This window comes from Antechinus flavipes, chromosome 3, assembly GCF_016432865.1.
Source record: "Antechinus flavipes isolate AdamAnt ecotype Samford, QLD, Australia chromosome 3, AdamAnt_v2, whole genome shotgun sequence".
NCBI lineage: Eukaryota > Metazoa > Chordata > Mammalia > Dasyuromorphia > Dasyuridae > Antechinus > Antechinus flavipes.
Genome location: NC_067400.1, coordinates 266,651,445 through 266,669,708, shown reverse-complemented (window position 1 = coordinate 266,669,708; position 18,264 = coordinate 266,651,445). Strand labels below are relative to the sequence as shown.

General features: G+C 31.4%; 1 protein-coding gene across 1 annotated transcript in view; it reads right to left on the bottom strand.

The window, feature by feature from the left end:
• Nucleotides 1–18,264, bottom strand: part of CFAP47 (cilia and flagella associated protein 47) — a 141,997-nt gene that overhangs the window by 13,648 nt on the left and 110,085 nt on the right. Inside the window, exons 22-24 of the mRNA XM_051990592.1 lie at nucleotides 16,579–16,670; nucleotides 5,201–5,363; nucleotides 1,305–1,402 (exon numbers count right to left, since the gene is read on the bottom strand). Of these exons, the coding sequence (XP_051846552.1) occupies nucleotides 1,305–1,402; nucleotides 5,201–5,363; nucleotides 16,579–16,670 (353 nt within the window). The remainder of the gene's footprint in view (nucleotides 1–1,304; nucleotides 1,403–5,200; nucleotides 5,364–16,578; nucleotides 16,671–18,264) is intronic.

Sequence of the window (18,264 nt, the reverse complement as noted above, 5' to 3'; positions counted from 1 at the left end):
CTTTAAAGCAGCCCTTTCCCATGCTTATCAAAAAACAAATAAACCAACAAAATCTAGTCAGTAAATGTAATTATATACTAGAATGATACCATGGGAAAAACATTGACTCTGAACTGAGAATATTTGGGTCCAAATCATGTCTCTGATGTTTAATGCCCATGCAACCTCAAGCAAATCATTTAGGTTCCCTAGACTTGAGGTTCCTCAAATATAAACTGAGTGCATTAACTAATGGTCTCTGGGATCTCCTCTGGCTCCAAATCTCTGATCTGCCAATTTTCATGGTATTGCCAATATCTCATTAAGTACTTAGAATATTTTAATAATAGCCTTTTATTTTCAAAATATATGCAAAGATAGTTTTCAAAATTGACCCTTGCAAAACCTTGTGTTCCAAATTTTTCTCCCTTCCTTTCCCCTCCCCTTCACCCCAAGCAAGCAATCCAATAAAGATTAAAAATGTTCAATTCTTCTAAACATATTTCCACATTTATTATGCTGTACAAGAAAAATCAAATCATAAATAAAAAATGGGAAAGAAAAAAGTTATTAAGCAAACAATGAAAAAGGTAAAAACACCATGTTGTGATTCACATTCAGTGCTCATAATCCTCTTTCTGGATGCAGATGACTCTCTCTATCATAAGTCTATAAGAATTGACCTGAATCATCTCATTGTTGAAAAGAGCCAAGTCCATCAGAGTTGATCATCAAATAATCTTGTTACTGTGTACAATGTTTAAAATACTTTTCTGTTCACTTTTTTCTTTACATATTAAAACAGATATAAAGAGTAGCACTAATATATTTTGTAGAGGGCTGACACTCTTGAGTTGTTGCACTGAGGTTGATTCAAGCACTTAGGGCTAATTACCGATTGGACAATACTCTATGGGCATGTGATTGGGGAAGGGCCCTTCCCACTATCCTGTTCTGGCTTGATAAGTGGTGTATACAGAGAATTGTAAGAGGGACTAGGGGGTGAATTAAGACTAGCCAGGGTCACTCTCTGGGAGGGAGACAAAGGAGGAAGGTTGCAGAGATTCTGCTTCCATCCAATTCAATCCTACCCCTAAAGACCAAGAATAAAGACTAAGGACTTTTGCTTATCCTGACTCTGGCTGATTCTAAGGTATCCAGGGTGCTAATGTAGTCATCACAATATTTCTCCATTTAATATGTATATTATAAACTTATTAAAATTCCTCAAAGGAGATTACTTTTATAATTGACTATTTAAAAACTCACATAATAAATTGAAAGTCATAAACACTGTTAAAAATGAGTTAATTTTGTATATCTACCTGATTTTGGTTTTCATCACTAAAATCCAATGGTTCAGTATTTAAAGGAACATCAAAGGAAAATTCTGTTTTGGATAACTGCAATGGTGGTTGCAGTACTAAAAAAAGGAAAACATCATTATAATTCATAATTGTTTTCAAAGTATCATTCAATTTGAAAAATGCAATTCAAGCTTATTTAATATATACCCTATTTATATAACATATTTATATAATTTACAAACATATTTAATATATAGCCAGAATATTTTACTTCTATATAGTCCCTAAGGTTTCTCTAGGCTTCCTTCTCACTACTAATAATCACTATAACAGTGATCAATTTATCAACATGATTGTATTACGTGGCTGCCCTGTGTCAGGCACTGTACTAGGTGCCTGACTTAGTACTAACCTATTCTCCTGTAGCTAGGGATACAAAGGTAGAAATGGAACCACTGCTGACCTCAGTGAGCTTATAGTTTGTCAGTATTTTAGGGACAGGGAAAGGCATTCACAAATGGTGACACAAGAAAGGCCACATGTATGAGGAAACACTTGAGTTTGGCTTTGAGGAAAAATAGAAATTTGAATTTGCAGAGGTGATGATGGCAGGCATTCCAAGCAAATAAAGAACATCCATGTAAAAACAAAGTTGGAGCATGATGTGTGGTGAATAAATAGCAAAGAGGCTAGCTAGGCAGAAAATATAAAAAGGGTAATAACATATGATGACTTGGGGAAAGAGGTTAGACTCTGGCAGTAAAGGGTTTTATATTCTAAACAGATTTGTCTGTATTTGATCTTAAAGGTAATAGGAAATCACTGGAGTTTATTAAGTAGGGAAGTGACAATCAGAAAATCTCTTCAGCAGCCTCATGGAGGATAGATTGCAGAAAAAAAAGAGACTTGAGGCAGGGACACCAGTTAGGATGCTTTTGAAATGGTCCAAATAAGAAGAGATAGAGGCTTGAAATAAAATGGAGCTGCATGAGTAAAGAAAAGTGGTCTGATACAAAAGACATAGAAGAAGAAATAGCTAGAAGCAGAATTAAGATTAAAGAGTAAAGAAAGGAGTTCGTCCAACATCTCACCCAAACTGCTTCAAATTCTTTTAGTGACTCTAGCCAAATTTTAGAGCATCAGAACACCCTCCCCCCCCCAAAAAAAAAGAAGTAGAACATTTCCAGCCAAAAGCAACTTAGAGGTCAAAAGAAAAGATCTATGTCATGATGGTGGAGTCCAGGTGCAGTCCTGGTTCAGACCATATGCAGCTAATAAATTAGGAACATGTCTAGGAACAAACTTCTGGATCAGCAACAGTTCTGGCAGTTTCTAGACCTCCCAGCCCAGAGACATCAGAGAGGATTTGGAAGCTCAGTAGGAAAGATCTGGGGAATGAGGGTGGGAGTCCAGCACATAATCCCAGAGCAACCTGTCCCTAACCCTGGCCCTGTCATTAGCAGAATAGGACTCTTGTATTAGCACATTAGATTTTACAGCTACAGTGGGGCAGGGTCACCCCTAACAGTTCCAGGACAGAAAAGAGGGCTTGTGATTAGGTCCTTAAAAAGAATCTCTGAAAACATCCACATAAAACCCCTGAAGCTTGGGACAGTGCACCTTCTGCCCTGGAGACAAAACCCTTCTTTAACAAAGAGTTAAAAGCCAAGTAATAGACTAGGAAATTATGCTGACAACAACAACAACAAAATTAGAAAATAGAAAGTTATTCTGATGACAAGGAAGATCAAAACACATATTCAGAAGAATAACAACAAAATCAAAACTCCTATATCCAAAGCTTGAAAGGAAAGTAAGAATTGTTTATAGAAGACTTCAAAAGCAATTTTGAAAATCAAATAAAAGGGAAAGGAAAAATTAGGAAAAGAGTTCTGAGTGGCGCAAAAAGAACTACAAAAAGCTAATGAGGAGAAGAATGCCTTAAAAAGCCAAGTTAGACAAATGGGAAAGGAAGTACAAAAATTCACTGAGGAGAATAATTCGTTAAAAATTAGAATTGAGCAAATGGAAGACTTTATGATAAGTCAAAATAAAATAAAGCAAAAGCAAAAAAATAGGAAGAAATGTGAAATATCTCATTGGAAAAACAACTGACCTGGGATACAGGAGTGATAATTTTAAAATAATTGGTCTACCTGGAAATCACAATAAAAAGAGCCTGAATATCACTTTTCAAGAAATTATCAAGGAAAACTGTCCTGATATTCTAGAACCAAAGGATAAAATAGAAATTGAAAGATCCCAGCAATCACCTCCTGAAAGAGATACCAAAATGAAAACTCCCAGGAATATTGTAGCCACACTGTGAAATTTTCAGGTCAAGGAGAAAATATCCAGAAAGAAATAATTCAGGACAACACAAGATTTATCAGCATAAAAGGACTGGAGGGCTTGCAATATGATATTCAGGAGAGCAATGGAGATGGGATTACAACCAAGAATCACCTACCCAGCAAAACTGAATATAAACCTGCAGGAGAAAAGGTGGACATTTAGTGAAATGGAGAACTTTCAAGCATGAAAGAGAACTTTCAAGTCATGAAAAGACCAGAAACAGAACTTAAGAGAAACATAAGGAGGCAATCAGGAAATGGATATCATAAGGTTCTTATTAAGATTTATCTGTTTACATTCCTACATGGGAAAATAATACCAGTAACTCATTAGAACTTTTTCATTATTATGGCAGTTTAAAGGAGTTTATATAGATAATTAGTTGAATATGAAGGAATAACATCTAAAATAAAAATTATGAAAATAAGGGTTGAGAGAGGAATGTCCTGGGGGGAAAAAGGAAGTGGAAAAGTGGAATAGTATAAATTATCTGCCAAAAAAAAAAAAAAAAAAAAAAAAGAGTCAAGAAAAAACTATTATAGGAGAGATGAAGATGGGGAGGAAAAGAGAATGAATAAACATTACTTTCATCAGAATTGACTCAAAGAGGAAATAACATACACATTCAATATGGATGTAGAAATCTATCTTACCCTTAAGGAAAATAGGCAGGGAATGAGATAAGAGAAGGGGGAGAATTATAAACAAGAGGGCAGGGTGTGGTCAAAAGCAAAAAGCAAAAGTTGTTCTTTTGAGGAACAACAGGATGAAAGAAGAAAGAAAATAGAATAAATGAGGGGAAACACAGTTAGCAATAGTAATTACAAAAAGAATTTTAAAGCAAGATTCTGATAAGCCCTCATTTCTCAGACATAGAAGAAAATGAGTGAAATTTATTAAAAAAAAAAAAAAAAAAAGAGCAATGCCCCAGTTGATAAATGGTCAAAAGATGTGATCTATGCCCAAATCCCTAGTTTCCTTCCAAGTCCCAACTAAAATCTCACCTTCAAAAAGAAATCTTTCCCAATCACCCTTAACTCTAGTATCTTCCTCTTAGTTATTTCCATCCTGTACATAGTTTGTCGTTTGCCCTATAAAGCTGTGAGATGCTTGAGAGCAGGCATTGTGTTTTACCTTTCTTTGTATCCCCAGTGGTTAGCACAATGCTTTATACATAGCAGATAAATTTGTATTGACTGATTTTAATGCATAACAGAACCTTTTCAATATATATAAAACCAATATCTCTTTACTGTTCATTTTAAAACACTAAAACAGAAGCAATTGCAGTTAAGGTAAAAAAAAAAAAATTGATGCAATTAAGTACACTTTATCTGATGTAATTACCTGAGCACCCTCTATTCTGTCTGCACTAATAATATGAAGACATTGCTAAGAATCATAATATATAACTGTAGTATATTTTTTTAAAAACTCATAACCTAGCTTCTGTTCCTTCCAAAGTCTGAAATATAAATTTATTGCCTCCCAAAAGTTTCTATACATTTGAAATTTTGTTTTTATCCAAAATCTTTGTTCCAATCATTCATTTTACCTACCAATTGCTTTGACATTACACGGTGGTATCAAAGGAGCTGTTAACGGGATTAAAGAAGCTGAGAGTTGAGTTTCAAAAGAATGGGATGCAGAACAAATGTAGGACAGTGTTGTTGCCTCAGTGAAATTAACAGTAATTGGAAGACTGAAGTCATATGCTGCCACCTAAGGGATAAAAATATATATACATATATTATCTGTGATTAAATTAATATAGTGTGTGACAAATTAACCTCTATCATGAATACCTTTAACTTTCTAATACTACTTAAAATATTTCTTGATGGACAAATTTTGATTGTTTAAATACATTTTCTTTCATAAATTAATCAGATAAATCAGAGGTCCACAACAAGCTGTTTCCAGGATCCAATCAATGCTACCTTTTCCATGTCCTCTTTCCCATAATTTAGGGATATTTTCAGCAAAAATTATTAAACAAATTATTAAACAAAAAAAATATTAAACAAAATCTTTCCACAGGACTTATAAAAGTATCAAGTAGGCAGGCAGTGGTTGATCAGAAACCTTTCCCATCCTCAGGTGATCTCAAAGTTTCAGATAAATAAAATATAGATCCTCCCCACCAAAAAATTAAAGGCCTTTAATTTAAATTAAATAAGTGGGATCAAGAGGTTTTAATTAAAGATGAATTTATTTAACATTAACATTTTAATTTTAACATTAAAAAGCATTAAGTTAAAGAAAGATAACAATGTTTTTTAATGTTAAAATTATTTCATCTCATAAATGGATTCAACCCTGATGTTTGATAGTCAGGTCCTCTCATTTTTGAGTTACAGCTAAGTCACATAAATACATCAGCAATGACAATGAGGGGTTAGGAAAGAAGCAAAGAAGGACATTTGTCTTTTCTAGATCAATACTTTTTCACTCATATTATAACATCATAACAAAGTAAAAGAAATACAAGTGCGAAGAAATTCTAAAAGGATCAGCTTAGGAATGATAATTTATTTTCTAGGATAGAGTGAAAGTACTACAGAAGTTGAAATAATCAGATTGATTTTATGTCTTTTTAAAACTGATCCTATTTACAATTAATTGATTTTATCTTATAACTATCAAAGTCATGATTCTTTGTCTCTGAATTTAATTCAGAAATTTAATTGATTGGTAGGTAATACGTTAAAATTAAAGATCCAGTTCTTCTGTTAATTACTGTTCTATTCTTGCATCAAGGGAATCTGTTACCCTTTTAAAATGCAGGTGGACAGAGAATCCAGTCTATTATTGTTCCACCAATGAAGCTGTATTTCAGGGATATTGGGTTTGTTTTCCAAAGAAATCTGATTTCCTGTCTCTGTTCTTGTAGGTGCAACTGGATTCAAACAAAGAACAACTCTTAGTCACAAGAGGGAAAGAGGAGTTGTTGCTAGCACTCGTTCCCATTTTCTGTCTAATCATATTTTCTTCTATCTATGCTACTCTTCTTATTTTCTGTTCTCTTCAAAACAATAAAAAAGACCTGTTCCTCTCATTCAGGGACCTAGTTTTGCTGAGGAAGCTGAAGTTCTATTTATTGGTAAATTCACACTTTACCTGACAAGATGTTCTCAATAAATAACCTTGCTAAAAAGAAAAGAAAAATAAAATTCTCAATCTTTAAGTGAAAAAAAAAAGATATATATATTAAGATCCAACCAAGACCCTGACTATATAACACTCCCTAGCTATTCTTAGGATCTTATACATTAGTTTCAGGTTTATATCTATTAATTATATCTAATTAAATAAATAATGCTCTGAGCCATATTCTCTTAATTTTTTCCCCATGTGTAATTGAGACATTACTCACATATCAAGGATACGTTTCTTAAAATATGAACAGGATCAAATCAAAAAAATATTTAATAGAAAAAATGTTAATAGAAAGTACTAATATAGTAAGCCATCTTCCCCCATGTTTTTCTGTGAGAAAAGTTGTTTTGGGCAAGACATTCCAAGGTAAAAGGTCAGCAGGAGAACCAGGGATAATTGTAAAAAGCATTTGTTTTTCTAGGCAAAGCAAATAGGACTATTAGAATAAGGAGAAAGTAGAAATAATTTAAGTAGGCCAACTTACCTGGAAATAGATATTGAGAGAAGAATGATGTTAATGAAAAACAATTACATTAATTAGTTTCAGATAAGTAATTAAAACCATAAGGAGTGACAATAAGCAACTTTACAAAAGTTAGCCAGAAGGCCAAAACACTTCATTCTTCAAGGGAACAAATAAAGGAAAAAGGAGATTGAGAGTCATAAATGAATAAATTTTTCCATATAATTTATGTTGTATTATTCAAAATTGTTGAGTATATATTGTATGTAGGATGTTACATAATTTCTACCAAGAGGTAGAAATTAGCAAAGTGATAAAGATGGACAAAAGCTGACTGAGAAGAAAGGAATTAACAACTAAAAAGGTATAAGCACTTCTCAGCAATATAAAATGAGTTTTGATGCCAAGCTCAAAAGCAAATTGAGGCAAAAATAAGATAAGTGATGCTATGATAAACTATGCAATGGAGTATCTAAAAGAGTCACCAAAATCAGAAAAGCAAAGAATTCAGTATTAAATAAATTAGAGAAATTAGAGTTCTTAAAGAAGAAATCAAAGAGAAGAGAAGAGAATTAAGATCAAAAGCTATTCTTCAAAAGAGCATATTCTCAAAAAAGGGAAAATGAAAGAAAGCAAGTTTAAAAATTCAAAGATAGATAAAAGGTTAATTTAATATAATCAAAATACTAATATCAATAGCTCATATTCATGTAGTTTTCCTCTATGTCTGAGAAATGAGGGCTTATCAGAAACTTGCTTTAAAATTCTTTTTATACTCACAGTCATCGACACGTATATAACTGTATATGTATGTATGCTATATGTATACATATATTATATGTGTGTATGTGTATCCAGTATGTACCTTTATATATATATCATCTAATTTGATATAATCCTTACAATAATCATGTGAGGTAGATGTTATTAAAGCCAAGTCAAATTTAATGTAGATTTCAATAATATGAAATGTGATTTAGTATGAATTTTTAAATAATATCAGTTTCTATTTCATAAAAGTCAAAATTCAACTGTAATATATGCAAACTAGTGAAAGGTTTGAACATGTTGCTATATGATCAGTGTACACTTACCTATTATCACATGTGAATGTGATATGTTTCCTCATTCATATTATCAACAGTTATCATACCTTTATTTTTAAAGTCTTAACAAAATGGACAAAAGTAAGAATGCTTTTAATGTAAACACTGTCAACAGAAAAAAAAAACAGAGGGTTTTTCTTATATTAGCATTTCTGTTAATATAATTACAAGACTCACTGTAATTGGATATAATAAGCTACAATGATGTTTTCAACATATAAGTCAAGGTTTATTTTTAGGTATAAAATTAGGTCATTTAAAAAATAAATTTTGCTTTTTCTAATTATTCTATTTCTTTGTAGTAAACCTGAGTCATGGCATTAATGTGATTATATTAACTCTAAAGTAAGATCAAATGTGAGAATGTCTGAATCTACATTATAAAATATTATAAAAATGCCAAATTTTTAAATGACAAATTTGTTTCAGATATCTGTGGCTTGCAAACAACTACAAAGAATAGAGGTGTTACAGTGATAGAAATGGAATATCTGTTAGGTGTATGGATTTGAATCAGAGACTGAAATAAAAAATATATTTCCCTTAGCAATGAAACCATGAAACAATGCAATGAAAGTTTCTACCTTAAGTCAGTAAAAAAAAAAAAAAAATTAGAAATGAAGTAGACAGTAAAGAAAAATTTACTGGAGGGATTGGTTAGCTTGATAACTTTTTTAAAATTTAGTTGAATTATTAAGTGTTGAATGTTAAAATTACTAAAAAGAGACCAATGCTTGTGAAGATAGAGCAAATAAATTGAAGAAAATAATTGAAAAATAAATAATTTGTTCAATAAACTTTTATTATGGATGAAACAAGCTTATTCTGAAAAAGAATGTCTTGAAAAATTTGTTTCTGAGGAAAAAAAATCAGCCTGGATTTAAAGTATCTAAAGATGGTATAAGATTTTTTTTTGGAAAGGTAATGCAGAAAGAGATTATAAATTTAAATCAATACTTGTTTATAGGTCTCAAAATCTTTGCACTCAATCACTTCCATATCTTCAGTAATCAAATAAGAAAATATAGGTGACTAAAACTATTTTGGAAAACTGGTTTTTCAAGTTTGTTTAGCCCAACTATTGAAAAATGTTGCAAAAACAACAATTGGATTTAAATTGCAACAATCACATCACTGATTTTAAATAATGTTCCAAGTAATCCAACCATACATGGGTCATTGTGTCAGAATATAATAAATAGATTAAAATGCAATATATTTGCCAGCATTTATGTATTTTTTTATCATCAGCTAGTCATAATTGTCATAATTGTACTCCAGAACTTAATGTAGTAGGGAGAAGTAAAAATAACACTACAAGTCAATCCAAAAACCAAATAGGCCAAATTTGTGGTGGATGGAGGCATCATAATTTTCAAAGCATTAAAGTGTCTGTGTTCAATATATGTAACTAAAAGGAAGAAGGTACACTATGACCAGAATAAATGATAAGCAATACTATTACCCAAAAAAGCAATGTGCAAAAAAATTACCATTCCTGATACAGAACTCACTTAAATATTTCAATAAAATATGTAGGAAAATTATATATGCAAATATTAAGAGCATACTTATTGAAAATAAAAGGATACTTTTTTCTCTTTTTAGTGAAACAAAGAAAACTTTATTTCTTCTAAACATAAAACATGTTTCTCTTCAACTATTGCATTACTTTAAGTTTTAATGAATGGATTTAAAACACAAGTCGGCAAACTCTGTTCTTCCTAACAAGACAATGGTTATGAAGAAACTAGCAAATTACACAAAAAAGCTGTCATCTGCCCACAAGGAGTGCATCCAGTTACATGCAGCAAACCTCATTGTTATCTTATTTTAAGAAATTAAAATAGTCACTCCAAGCTTACCACTACCACAGTAACCACTACCCTGATCATTCTGCAGTCATCAACATCAAGGCAAGATACTCCACCATAAAAAAAAAAAAAAAAGATTACATCTTGTTGAAGGTTCAAATGATGGTTAGCATTTTTAGCAAAAAAAAAAAAAAAGAAAAAAATTATTTTTAAATTAAAGGTATATACATTTTAGATATAATATTATTAATACACTTATAGATTATAGGATAATATAAACAATTTTATAAGCATTAGGAAAACCAAACATTCATGAGACTCACTTTATTGCAATATTTAATTTAAATTGGTGGTCGTGATCTAAAACTGTAATATCTCCAAGCTAGGTGTGTTGTAGTAGAAAGGTCACAGGTTCATAAATTTAGACTTCAGACTTTATTCAGTCCAATCACCTCATTTTACAAATGAGGAGACTGACAACAAGCAATGTTAAGTGATTTGTCTGGGTTACACAAGGAGAAAATGATAAGGTTAGGTTTATTCAAACAGAGGTTCTCAAATAACAGCAACAGTGGTCATTCCACTACCCCATGATTTGAGAAACCTTGTAGTACCTTCAATCATCTCAAATTGCTTCCTTACACAAAACACCAATATACTCCAGGAACCAAGAAACACTTCATATTACTGTGTACAGCAGAACATCATGGTCTATGAAGAATCAGAATTGTGGCCCAAGAAGCTATGTCTTCATAGATACATAAGAGATATAAGTAGGCTGAAGTTTATTAGTAGCAATGATTTGTCACAAAGAAACGAGTAGAAGAACAGTAGAAATAGGGCTTAGTATGTTTCTGGTTTTGGAATAGACCTTAATTCTACCTTCTGATATATACATCACCACCCAATCCTAGTGAGATGGAGATCCAAACTCCAAACAGTAAAGCTTTGTTCAACCCATGTTGCAGCAGCATGCTAGTGCCACTGGTCCAGAGTGTGGAACAGAGAGGATGGGGCAGAGCATCATTTGTGAGGAGCTGAGTGATATTCCACTAAGCCTGAACTTGATGCAGCTGGGAACAAGAGCTCAGCACACAGCTTAGAACAGTTCTTTCCCTCGAAAGTAATTTAGGGCAGAAACATAAGGCTGTTGAGGTGTGGATTTCCCAGCATAAGAGGATGCTCCAACACTTTGAAATCCAAGAAAATCACTATCAGAGGGAAAGTATTCAGAAAGCAAACAATAAGGAAAAACAAAGGAGAAGATCTTTAGAGGAAGAAAACCTACAGACCTTAAGCATAAGTATCTTAAGTCACACAGGAAGAGAAATAGAAATATAGTCTCCAGATCTAGTAAATGAATAAATACTGCAGAATAAATAAAAGCAATTTAGCAGCAGATGAGGAAGAGCTCCCTCTGTCTTTTAAGGACAGGATGGAACCATAGCACACTGTTCCAAAAAGAGAAGTGAAAATTGTGAGAGCAGAATTTGTGAAATGCACAGCAGCAATAATTGTCAGAATAGAAAAACTTGAATCTGAAAGTGCAAATCTTACCTAAGAAACAAATGAAACGACAAATTTTTGAAAATGTAAATGTGTAAAAGTGAAGATTAAACTGGAAGAGAAGCAGAAAGCAGTAATTGTAAAAGAAAATGTTTTCATATAAATAAAACATATTGATTTCAAAGAACATGTAGAGATAATTTAAAGATTGTAAGTCTTCCAAAAGAAGACAATAAATCAAATAAGAAATGTCATAAGGCAAGAATAACAGGGGAGAAAGTTACCCAGAGCTTCTGAACATAGAAAAAAAAGTGTCTATCATGGAAATCCATAAGATCACCCCCCGAAAAAAAATCCAAGGCTTCAAACATAAAGACACATAATGACTAATTTAGCAATTCCATTGGGAAACAAAAAATTATGCAAACATCAAGAAAAGAGACCTTCAAATATAAAGGAAAAGAAATTCAAACATCATACTATTGTGTATTTATCAGAAAATAACAAAGGGACTGGAATAAAGTTGCAAAGAGCAATGAAGTTCAAGATACAGTCCAATGTTACTAATAAATATGAGCTTAATTATAAATTAAAAGATCCAAATATTCAATAATAGAGAAGAAATTGAAACATTCTGATGAAGAAACTCAAACCTGAAAAGATTATTTTGCCTCTTGAAAGCAGCCATATAATGTAGCCATCTCCAGCAATGAGATGAACCAAATCAGTTCCAATAGAGCAGTAATGAATTGAACCAGCTACACCCAGTGAAAGAACTCTGGGAGATGATTATGAACCATTACATAGAATTCCCAATCCCTATATCTTTGTCCATCTTCATTTTTTATTTCTTTCACAGGCTAATACTACACTATTTCAAAGTCCGATTCTTTTTGTACAGCAAAATAACTGTTAGGACATGTATACTTATATTGTATTTAATTTATACTTTAACATATTTAACATGTATTGGTCAACCTGCCATCTGGGGGAGGGGATGGGGGGAAGGAGGGAAAAATTGAAACAAAAGGTTTGGCAATTGTCAGTGCTGTAAAATTACCCATGCATATTACTTGTAAATAAAAAGCTATGATAAAAAAGAATTAAAAAAAAGAAAACACCATATAAAGGGGTGAAAATGCAAAAGATAAGGATAGTAATAACAATAGAATGATAGCAGAAAGACCATAAAGGGACATTCTAAAATAAAATTCCCAAAGAAACAGGGGTGAAGGTGAAAAGCATATAGATGTGAAGATAGAGAAAAGAGTCTGATATTCTCATGGCTCTAAGACATGTCTCATGGCACTGCACCCCTCAATGTTTTATAGAACTAGATTATAAAATAGGAGGCTTAAGGGGAGAAGAATAAAGAGAGTGTGATGTGTCTTGGTCACCTCAAAGGGTAGCAATAAGGAGGAGGTCACTTCAATGGTCTCTTAAGAAAAAGAGAATCTTCAGATAAAGAGGTGAAGGTAGATACTTAAGCAGGGAGAGTGCAAGAGTAAAGCTTTAATTTGAGTGGGAGAAGATGACATTTATTGATGTTTCTGTGACTTATCTTAACAAAAAAAATAAGAAATAGTCTGTCATGAGAAATGGAGACCTTGTCCCAGGTGAGGTCTGATGCCAGAAGAAATCATATGTCTTATCTGCTTTTATCAGGAGAGGGAAAATATTGGAGCTTCTAAAGGCCTGGAGAAGAGAGTTACGTGATAGGTTCATGATGGAGAAATAGTTTTGCAATAGATAAGCTCTTTTCTATATCCTGGAGTTATTAACTTTTTTAAAGAGTGAAACATAACAGAAAAGGAGGACGTAAGGAGAAAACTCAGCAAAGCAGTTACAGATACTGCACAGAGGGAAAAAACCAGAATGGGTATCTTAGACATTTTGATACCATGAGAAATGCGAAGAAAAGAGACTAGATAATTATGGAGGGGAAATAATGAAAAAGAGAATGAGGTTCTAAAGTAAACAGAAAGAGAGAATGATAGTTAAAAAGTGAGGGAAAACAATTCTCTTTGAAGATTCCAAAAAAATTAATTTCAAAAGCTAATAAACAGGACTAGTTGAAAGGAAGGAGAAAAGGGCATAGGGCTTTAATTATCAGAAAAAAAAATAATAACAGAGAGGACAATTTGAAAAAAAAGGAATCTAATGAGCAAAACTATAAAAGAAAAGGATTACAAATAGGAGATGAGAATTTGAGTAAAGAAAAAGAAAGCTAAGTCAGCATTTAAAGGATTAAAGTAATTAAAGAAACATAATACATAATAGAAAAGGAGGAAAATAATATCTTGAAAAAATAAAACTAGCAACTTATGAATAAAAATATAAATTCATATTCATCCCTTTAAATGTTAATGAATTAAATAAACAAAGCGAAAAAATTTACAACTTGAATAAGAAAACAAAGGTGATAGTTTGTTTCTTTTAAGGAACATATTAAAAAAAAAAAAACAAAGACATACACAGAATAAAACTGAGGGAGGACTGAAAAAATAAATTTATCATGTATCAAGAGAATACACAAAAAGGAAGAATAGCAATCATGATTATTGACAAAGAAAAAATTCAAAACATTAATTGAAATAAAGAAAGAAACTACATTATTCTGAAAGGACAACAAATAGTAGTATTAAACTAATACTCTCTGAATGTGTTAGTATCTAAATTCATGAGGAAAACATTAACTTAAAAAGAATAAATAAGACAATAAAAATGATAGAAAATGTCAATATCCATCTCTTAGTTTTGACTATGTCAAGTATAAAAGAAAGGGAAAATATAAAACTGTGTGAACTGCTGGAAAAACCAGAGTTAAAAGCCTTATTCTATCTTCTAAAAAGAACTTCAAAAGAATATACATATTTTTTCATATTAACATGGAACTTTAAAAAAATTGGTCATAAATTGGGACACAGAAATATTGCAAACAAATATAAACAGGCAGAAATAATCCTTCACAGAGTATAAAACAATAAGAAAAGTCAACTATTAGGAAACACCAATTAAAACACAGACCTAAATGGAGACTTCACAGTGAAATCCTAAATAATGAATGGGTAAATAATAATAAAAGAAATAATTAATAATTAGGTGAAAAGCAATTATAATGAAACCATTCTCAAATTTTTAGAATGCAGCTAAAGCTATTCATGGTGGGGGAGAATTATATCCCTACCAAAAACACAGTAATAAAATAGAAAAAAGAGAGAATTAATAAATTGAATATGCATTTTAAAATTTGAAAGCCAACATATAAACAAACCTAAGATAGTACAAAAAATAAGTCATTCAAGATTAGAGGAGAAATAGGTAAACCAAAAACAAAAAAAATATGGAAATGAAAAAACTAAAAGCTGATTCTTTTTTTTAAAAAAGACTAAAGAAATTAGTAAACTTTTAGTTTAGAAGGAATAAAAGAAAAAACAAATAAACAAGATGAAATCACAAGGAATAAAAAGGATAATCAGAATCTATTATATATAAGTATATACCAACCAAAAAAAAAAAAACAACAGATGAATACCACCTAAAAATATAACCTATCAAAATTGACAGACAACTAAATAGAGGGATAATTAAATAAACCAATCTCAGAAAAATAAATAAATAAATTAGGAGAAGGGGAACTCTTAATCCTAGTCCTCTCAGGACAATTCTATCAATTTTTAAAGAACAATTAATTCCTATATTTCATAAATTGTTCTCAAAAATTAAAACATTAAAATAACTCTAAAATTCTACTTTATGTCCATCAGATTAGCAAAGTTGTTTTAAAAAAAAGAAAGAAAAAATTTTCAAATATTGGAGAGGATGCTGAGATGAAAAATCTGTAAAACAATTCGAAACTATGTTTTATACCCTTGGATCTAGTAATACCACTACTAGGGCTATATGACAAAGAAATTACAGAAAGAGTAAACAGACCCATAAGTTCAAAAATATTTATTGCCCATAAGTACAAAAATATTTATTGCAGCTAATAGTAGTGCTAAAGAACTAGAAATTAAGGAGGTGTCCATTAGGGATGGCATAAGAATCTAATGAATACTATTGTGCTAAAAGAATTGATAAATGGAGTAGTTCCAGAGAAACAATGGAAGATGTGCATGAACTAATGCAAAGTGAAGTGAGCAGTCTCAGGAAACAATTTATATGACAATCTAATGAATTTGTTAAATGACAAATAACTTTGAAAGATTTAAAAACTCTGATCAATGCAATGAACAACCAGAGCACCAGATGACTAACATTGAAGTTTCCCTACTGAGAAGTGATGACCTCAAGATACAAAATAAATCACATATTTTTGTAAATAAATAGTTAATATATTGATTTGTTTAACTTTACTATGTTTATTTTTTAGATAAGTGTGGTGGTGTTTTTTCTTCCCACAGTAGAAAGCAGAGAAAAAAGACAAGAATTTTTAAAAAGCTTTTTATTTAGAATAATAAAATTTAATTATATTTTTAAGAATTCATGAGAACACATGGATAAAAATTGCCTAAGATGAAAAGGTATAAAATGAGTTGCAATCTGTACTGTTGGGAAAAAATACACATGTGTGAAATTGTGAGTCTACTGATGTACTAAAAATATTTCAAACGGATTGTGCTTTCATCCAACATGAAAAATATTTGAATAATGGATGTAAGATTACTAAAGGAAAACTTCATAACAATTCCTGGATGAGATTTCTGCAGCAGAGTTTTACTATTTTGCTTTAAGGGAATTCTCAGTGTGCTGAACATGCCCATACTCAATAAAAATACAAAATATAATCAAAATACAAATGAGTTTTTGGATTACCAGCTGATTTGGAACCCAAACAAATCTGTTATGAATAATTTAGAATTGACTTAGATTAAGGAAAAACTTACTTCTTTGGGAGAAAATGCTAGTCCACATTCCAACGATGAGTTTTCTTCTAATTCCACAGCATATGAATGAGGAAACATGGGATCTTTAAAGACTGTTCAGAGTTATAAAAAATGCATTTATCAAACACAGCAGATAAAAGGAGGGGTAACTTAAATCCGTAATTTTAGAAACCTTATTGCATAACTAAAAGCAATTATTTTATAATGTTACATTACTGTACATGTGTGCCATACAAATACATTATGCAGAAACAGCCCTTAACCTCAAGGAATTTAAAAAATAAAAGACTCTATTAATACATACAAATGTGATAAAATGTGTCAATAAAATATAAGCAAACAAAAAGAAGCCACTAGATAAACAAATTGTAAACACATGGAAATTAAATACATAAAAGATAGATCACAAGAATAAATATATAACTGAGGAAGAGATCTGGATAACAGCTGTAGCAGTTCTAATTTCAGACTACATGGTGCCAGGAAATCTGTCTGTTTTTCCATAATTAATTGAGGAAAGCTCTTTGAAAGTGATTTTGATTTTAGAAATCTGTTATTTGAAAGGTACTGTTTAGCAGATAAAGGAAAAGAGGAGTCATAAAAAAATCTTCCCCCCCAAAAAAAATAAAAAAAATTTAAAAACCAAGTGATTGAAATTATAAATTAACTATACAAGAAAACTAAGAGAATGATGAATGTCAGTAAATTAATCTACAAGTATTTATTAAGCACTGTGTTAATCACTGAAGATTAAAAAAAAGGGGGGGGGTGTAAACTCCCTATCTTCAATAAGCTCAAACCTAATGGACGATTAATAAGCAAGCAAATATGTACAAACAAGTGATATTTGAATCCTGATATGTTATTTCACAAAATAAAATAGAAAAGCAATTTGACCAGATCAAATCCATGAGGAGAAATCTATGATCAAAGCATCAAAATCTTAAAAGCACTAAAAGATTGTTTTATAATATATCTAAGGGAGGGGAGACACCAAAAGTTGATTAATAAGCACATACAGAGTACCCACTATTGGCTAGGCACTGTGTTAAGCACTGGGGATACAAAAAAAAAAGGCAAAAGACAGTCCCTTAATGAGATGGAAATCTCATTGAGCAGACAATATGCAAACAAATATATGGAATTTATATAGAGAAACAATAGAAATAATTGAAAGGAAAGGCATTAGAATTAAAAATGAATGAGAAAGACTTCTTGTAGAAATGGGTGTTGGTTGTGATCAAACGGAGCCAGGGAAACCAAGACATAAAGATGGAGAGGGAAAGCATTTTAAGAATGGGGGACACCCAGAGAAAATGACCAGACTCAAGACATGGAGCATCTTGTCATGGAGCAGCAAGGTGGTTAGTATTAAAAGGCAAAGAATATGTTGTGGGAAGTAACAGAAAAAGAAAATTGTGAAGAATTTTAAACACCAAAGAAGATTTTGTATTAGATAATAGAAGTTATAGGGAACCACTGGATTTTAAGGGATTGAGATGGTGAGAACTGTGCTTTAGGGAAATTACTTTGATGACTGAATGGAGAATAGATTGAAGTGGAGAGAGATTTGAGGCAGGCAGATTATCCATCAGCAAGCTATTATTATAATAATAGCAAAATATGAGGTAATGAGGTCCTGCACTAGAATGATGATTGTCTATCAGAAGAGAAAAAAGGGGTGTC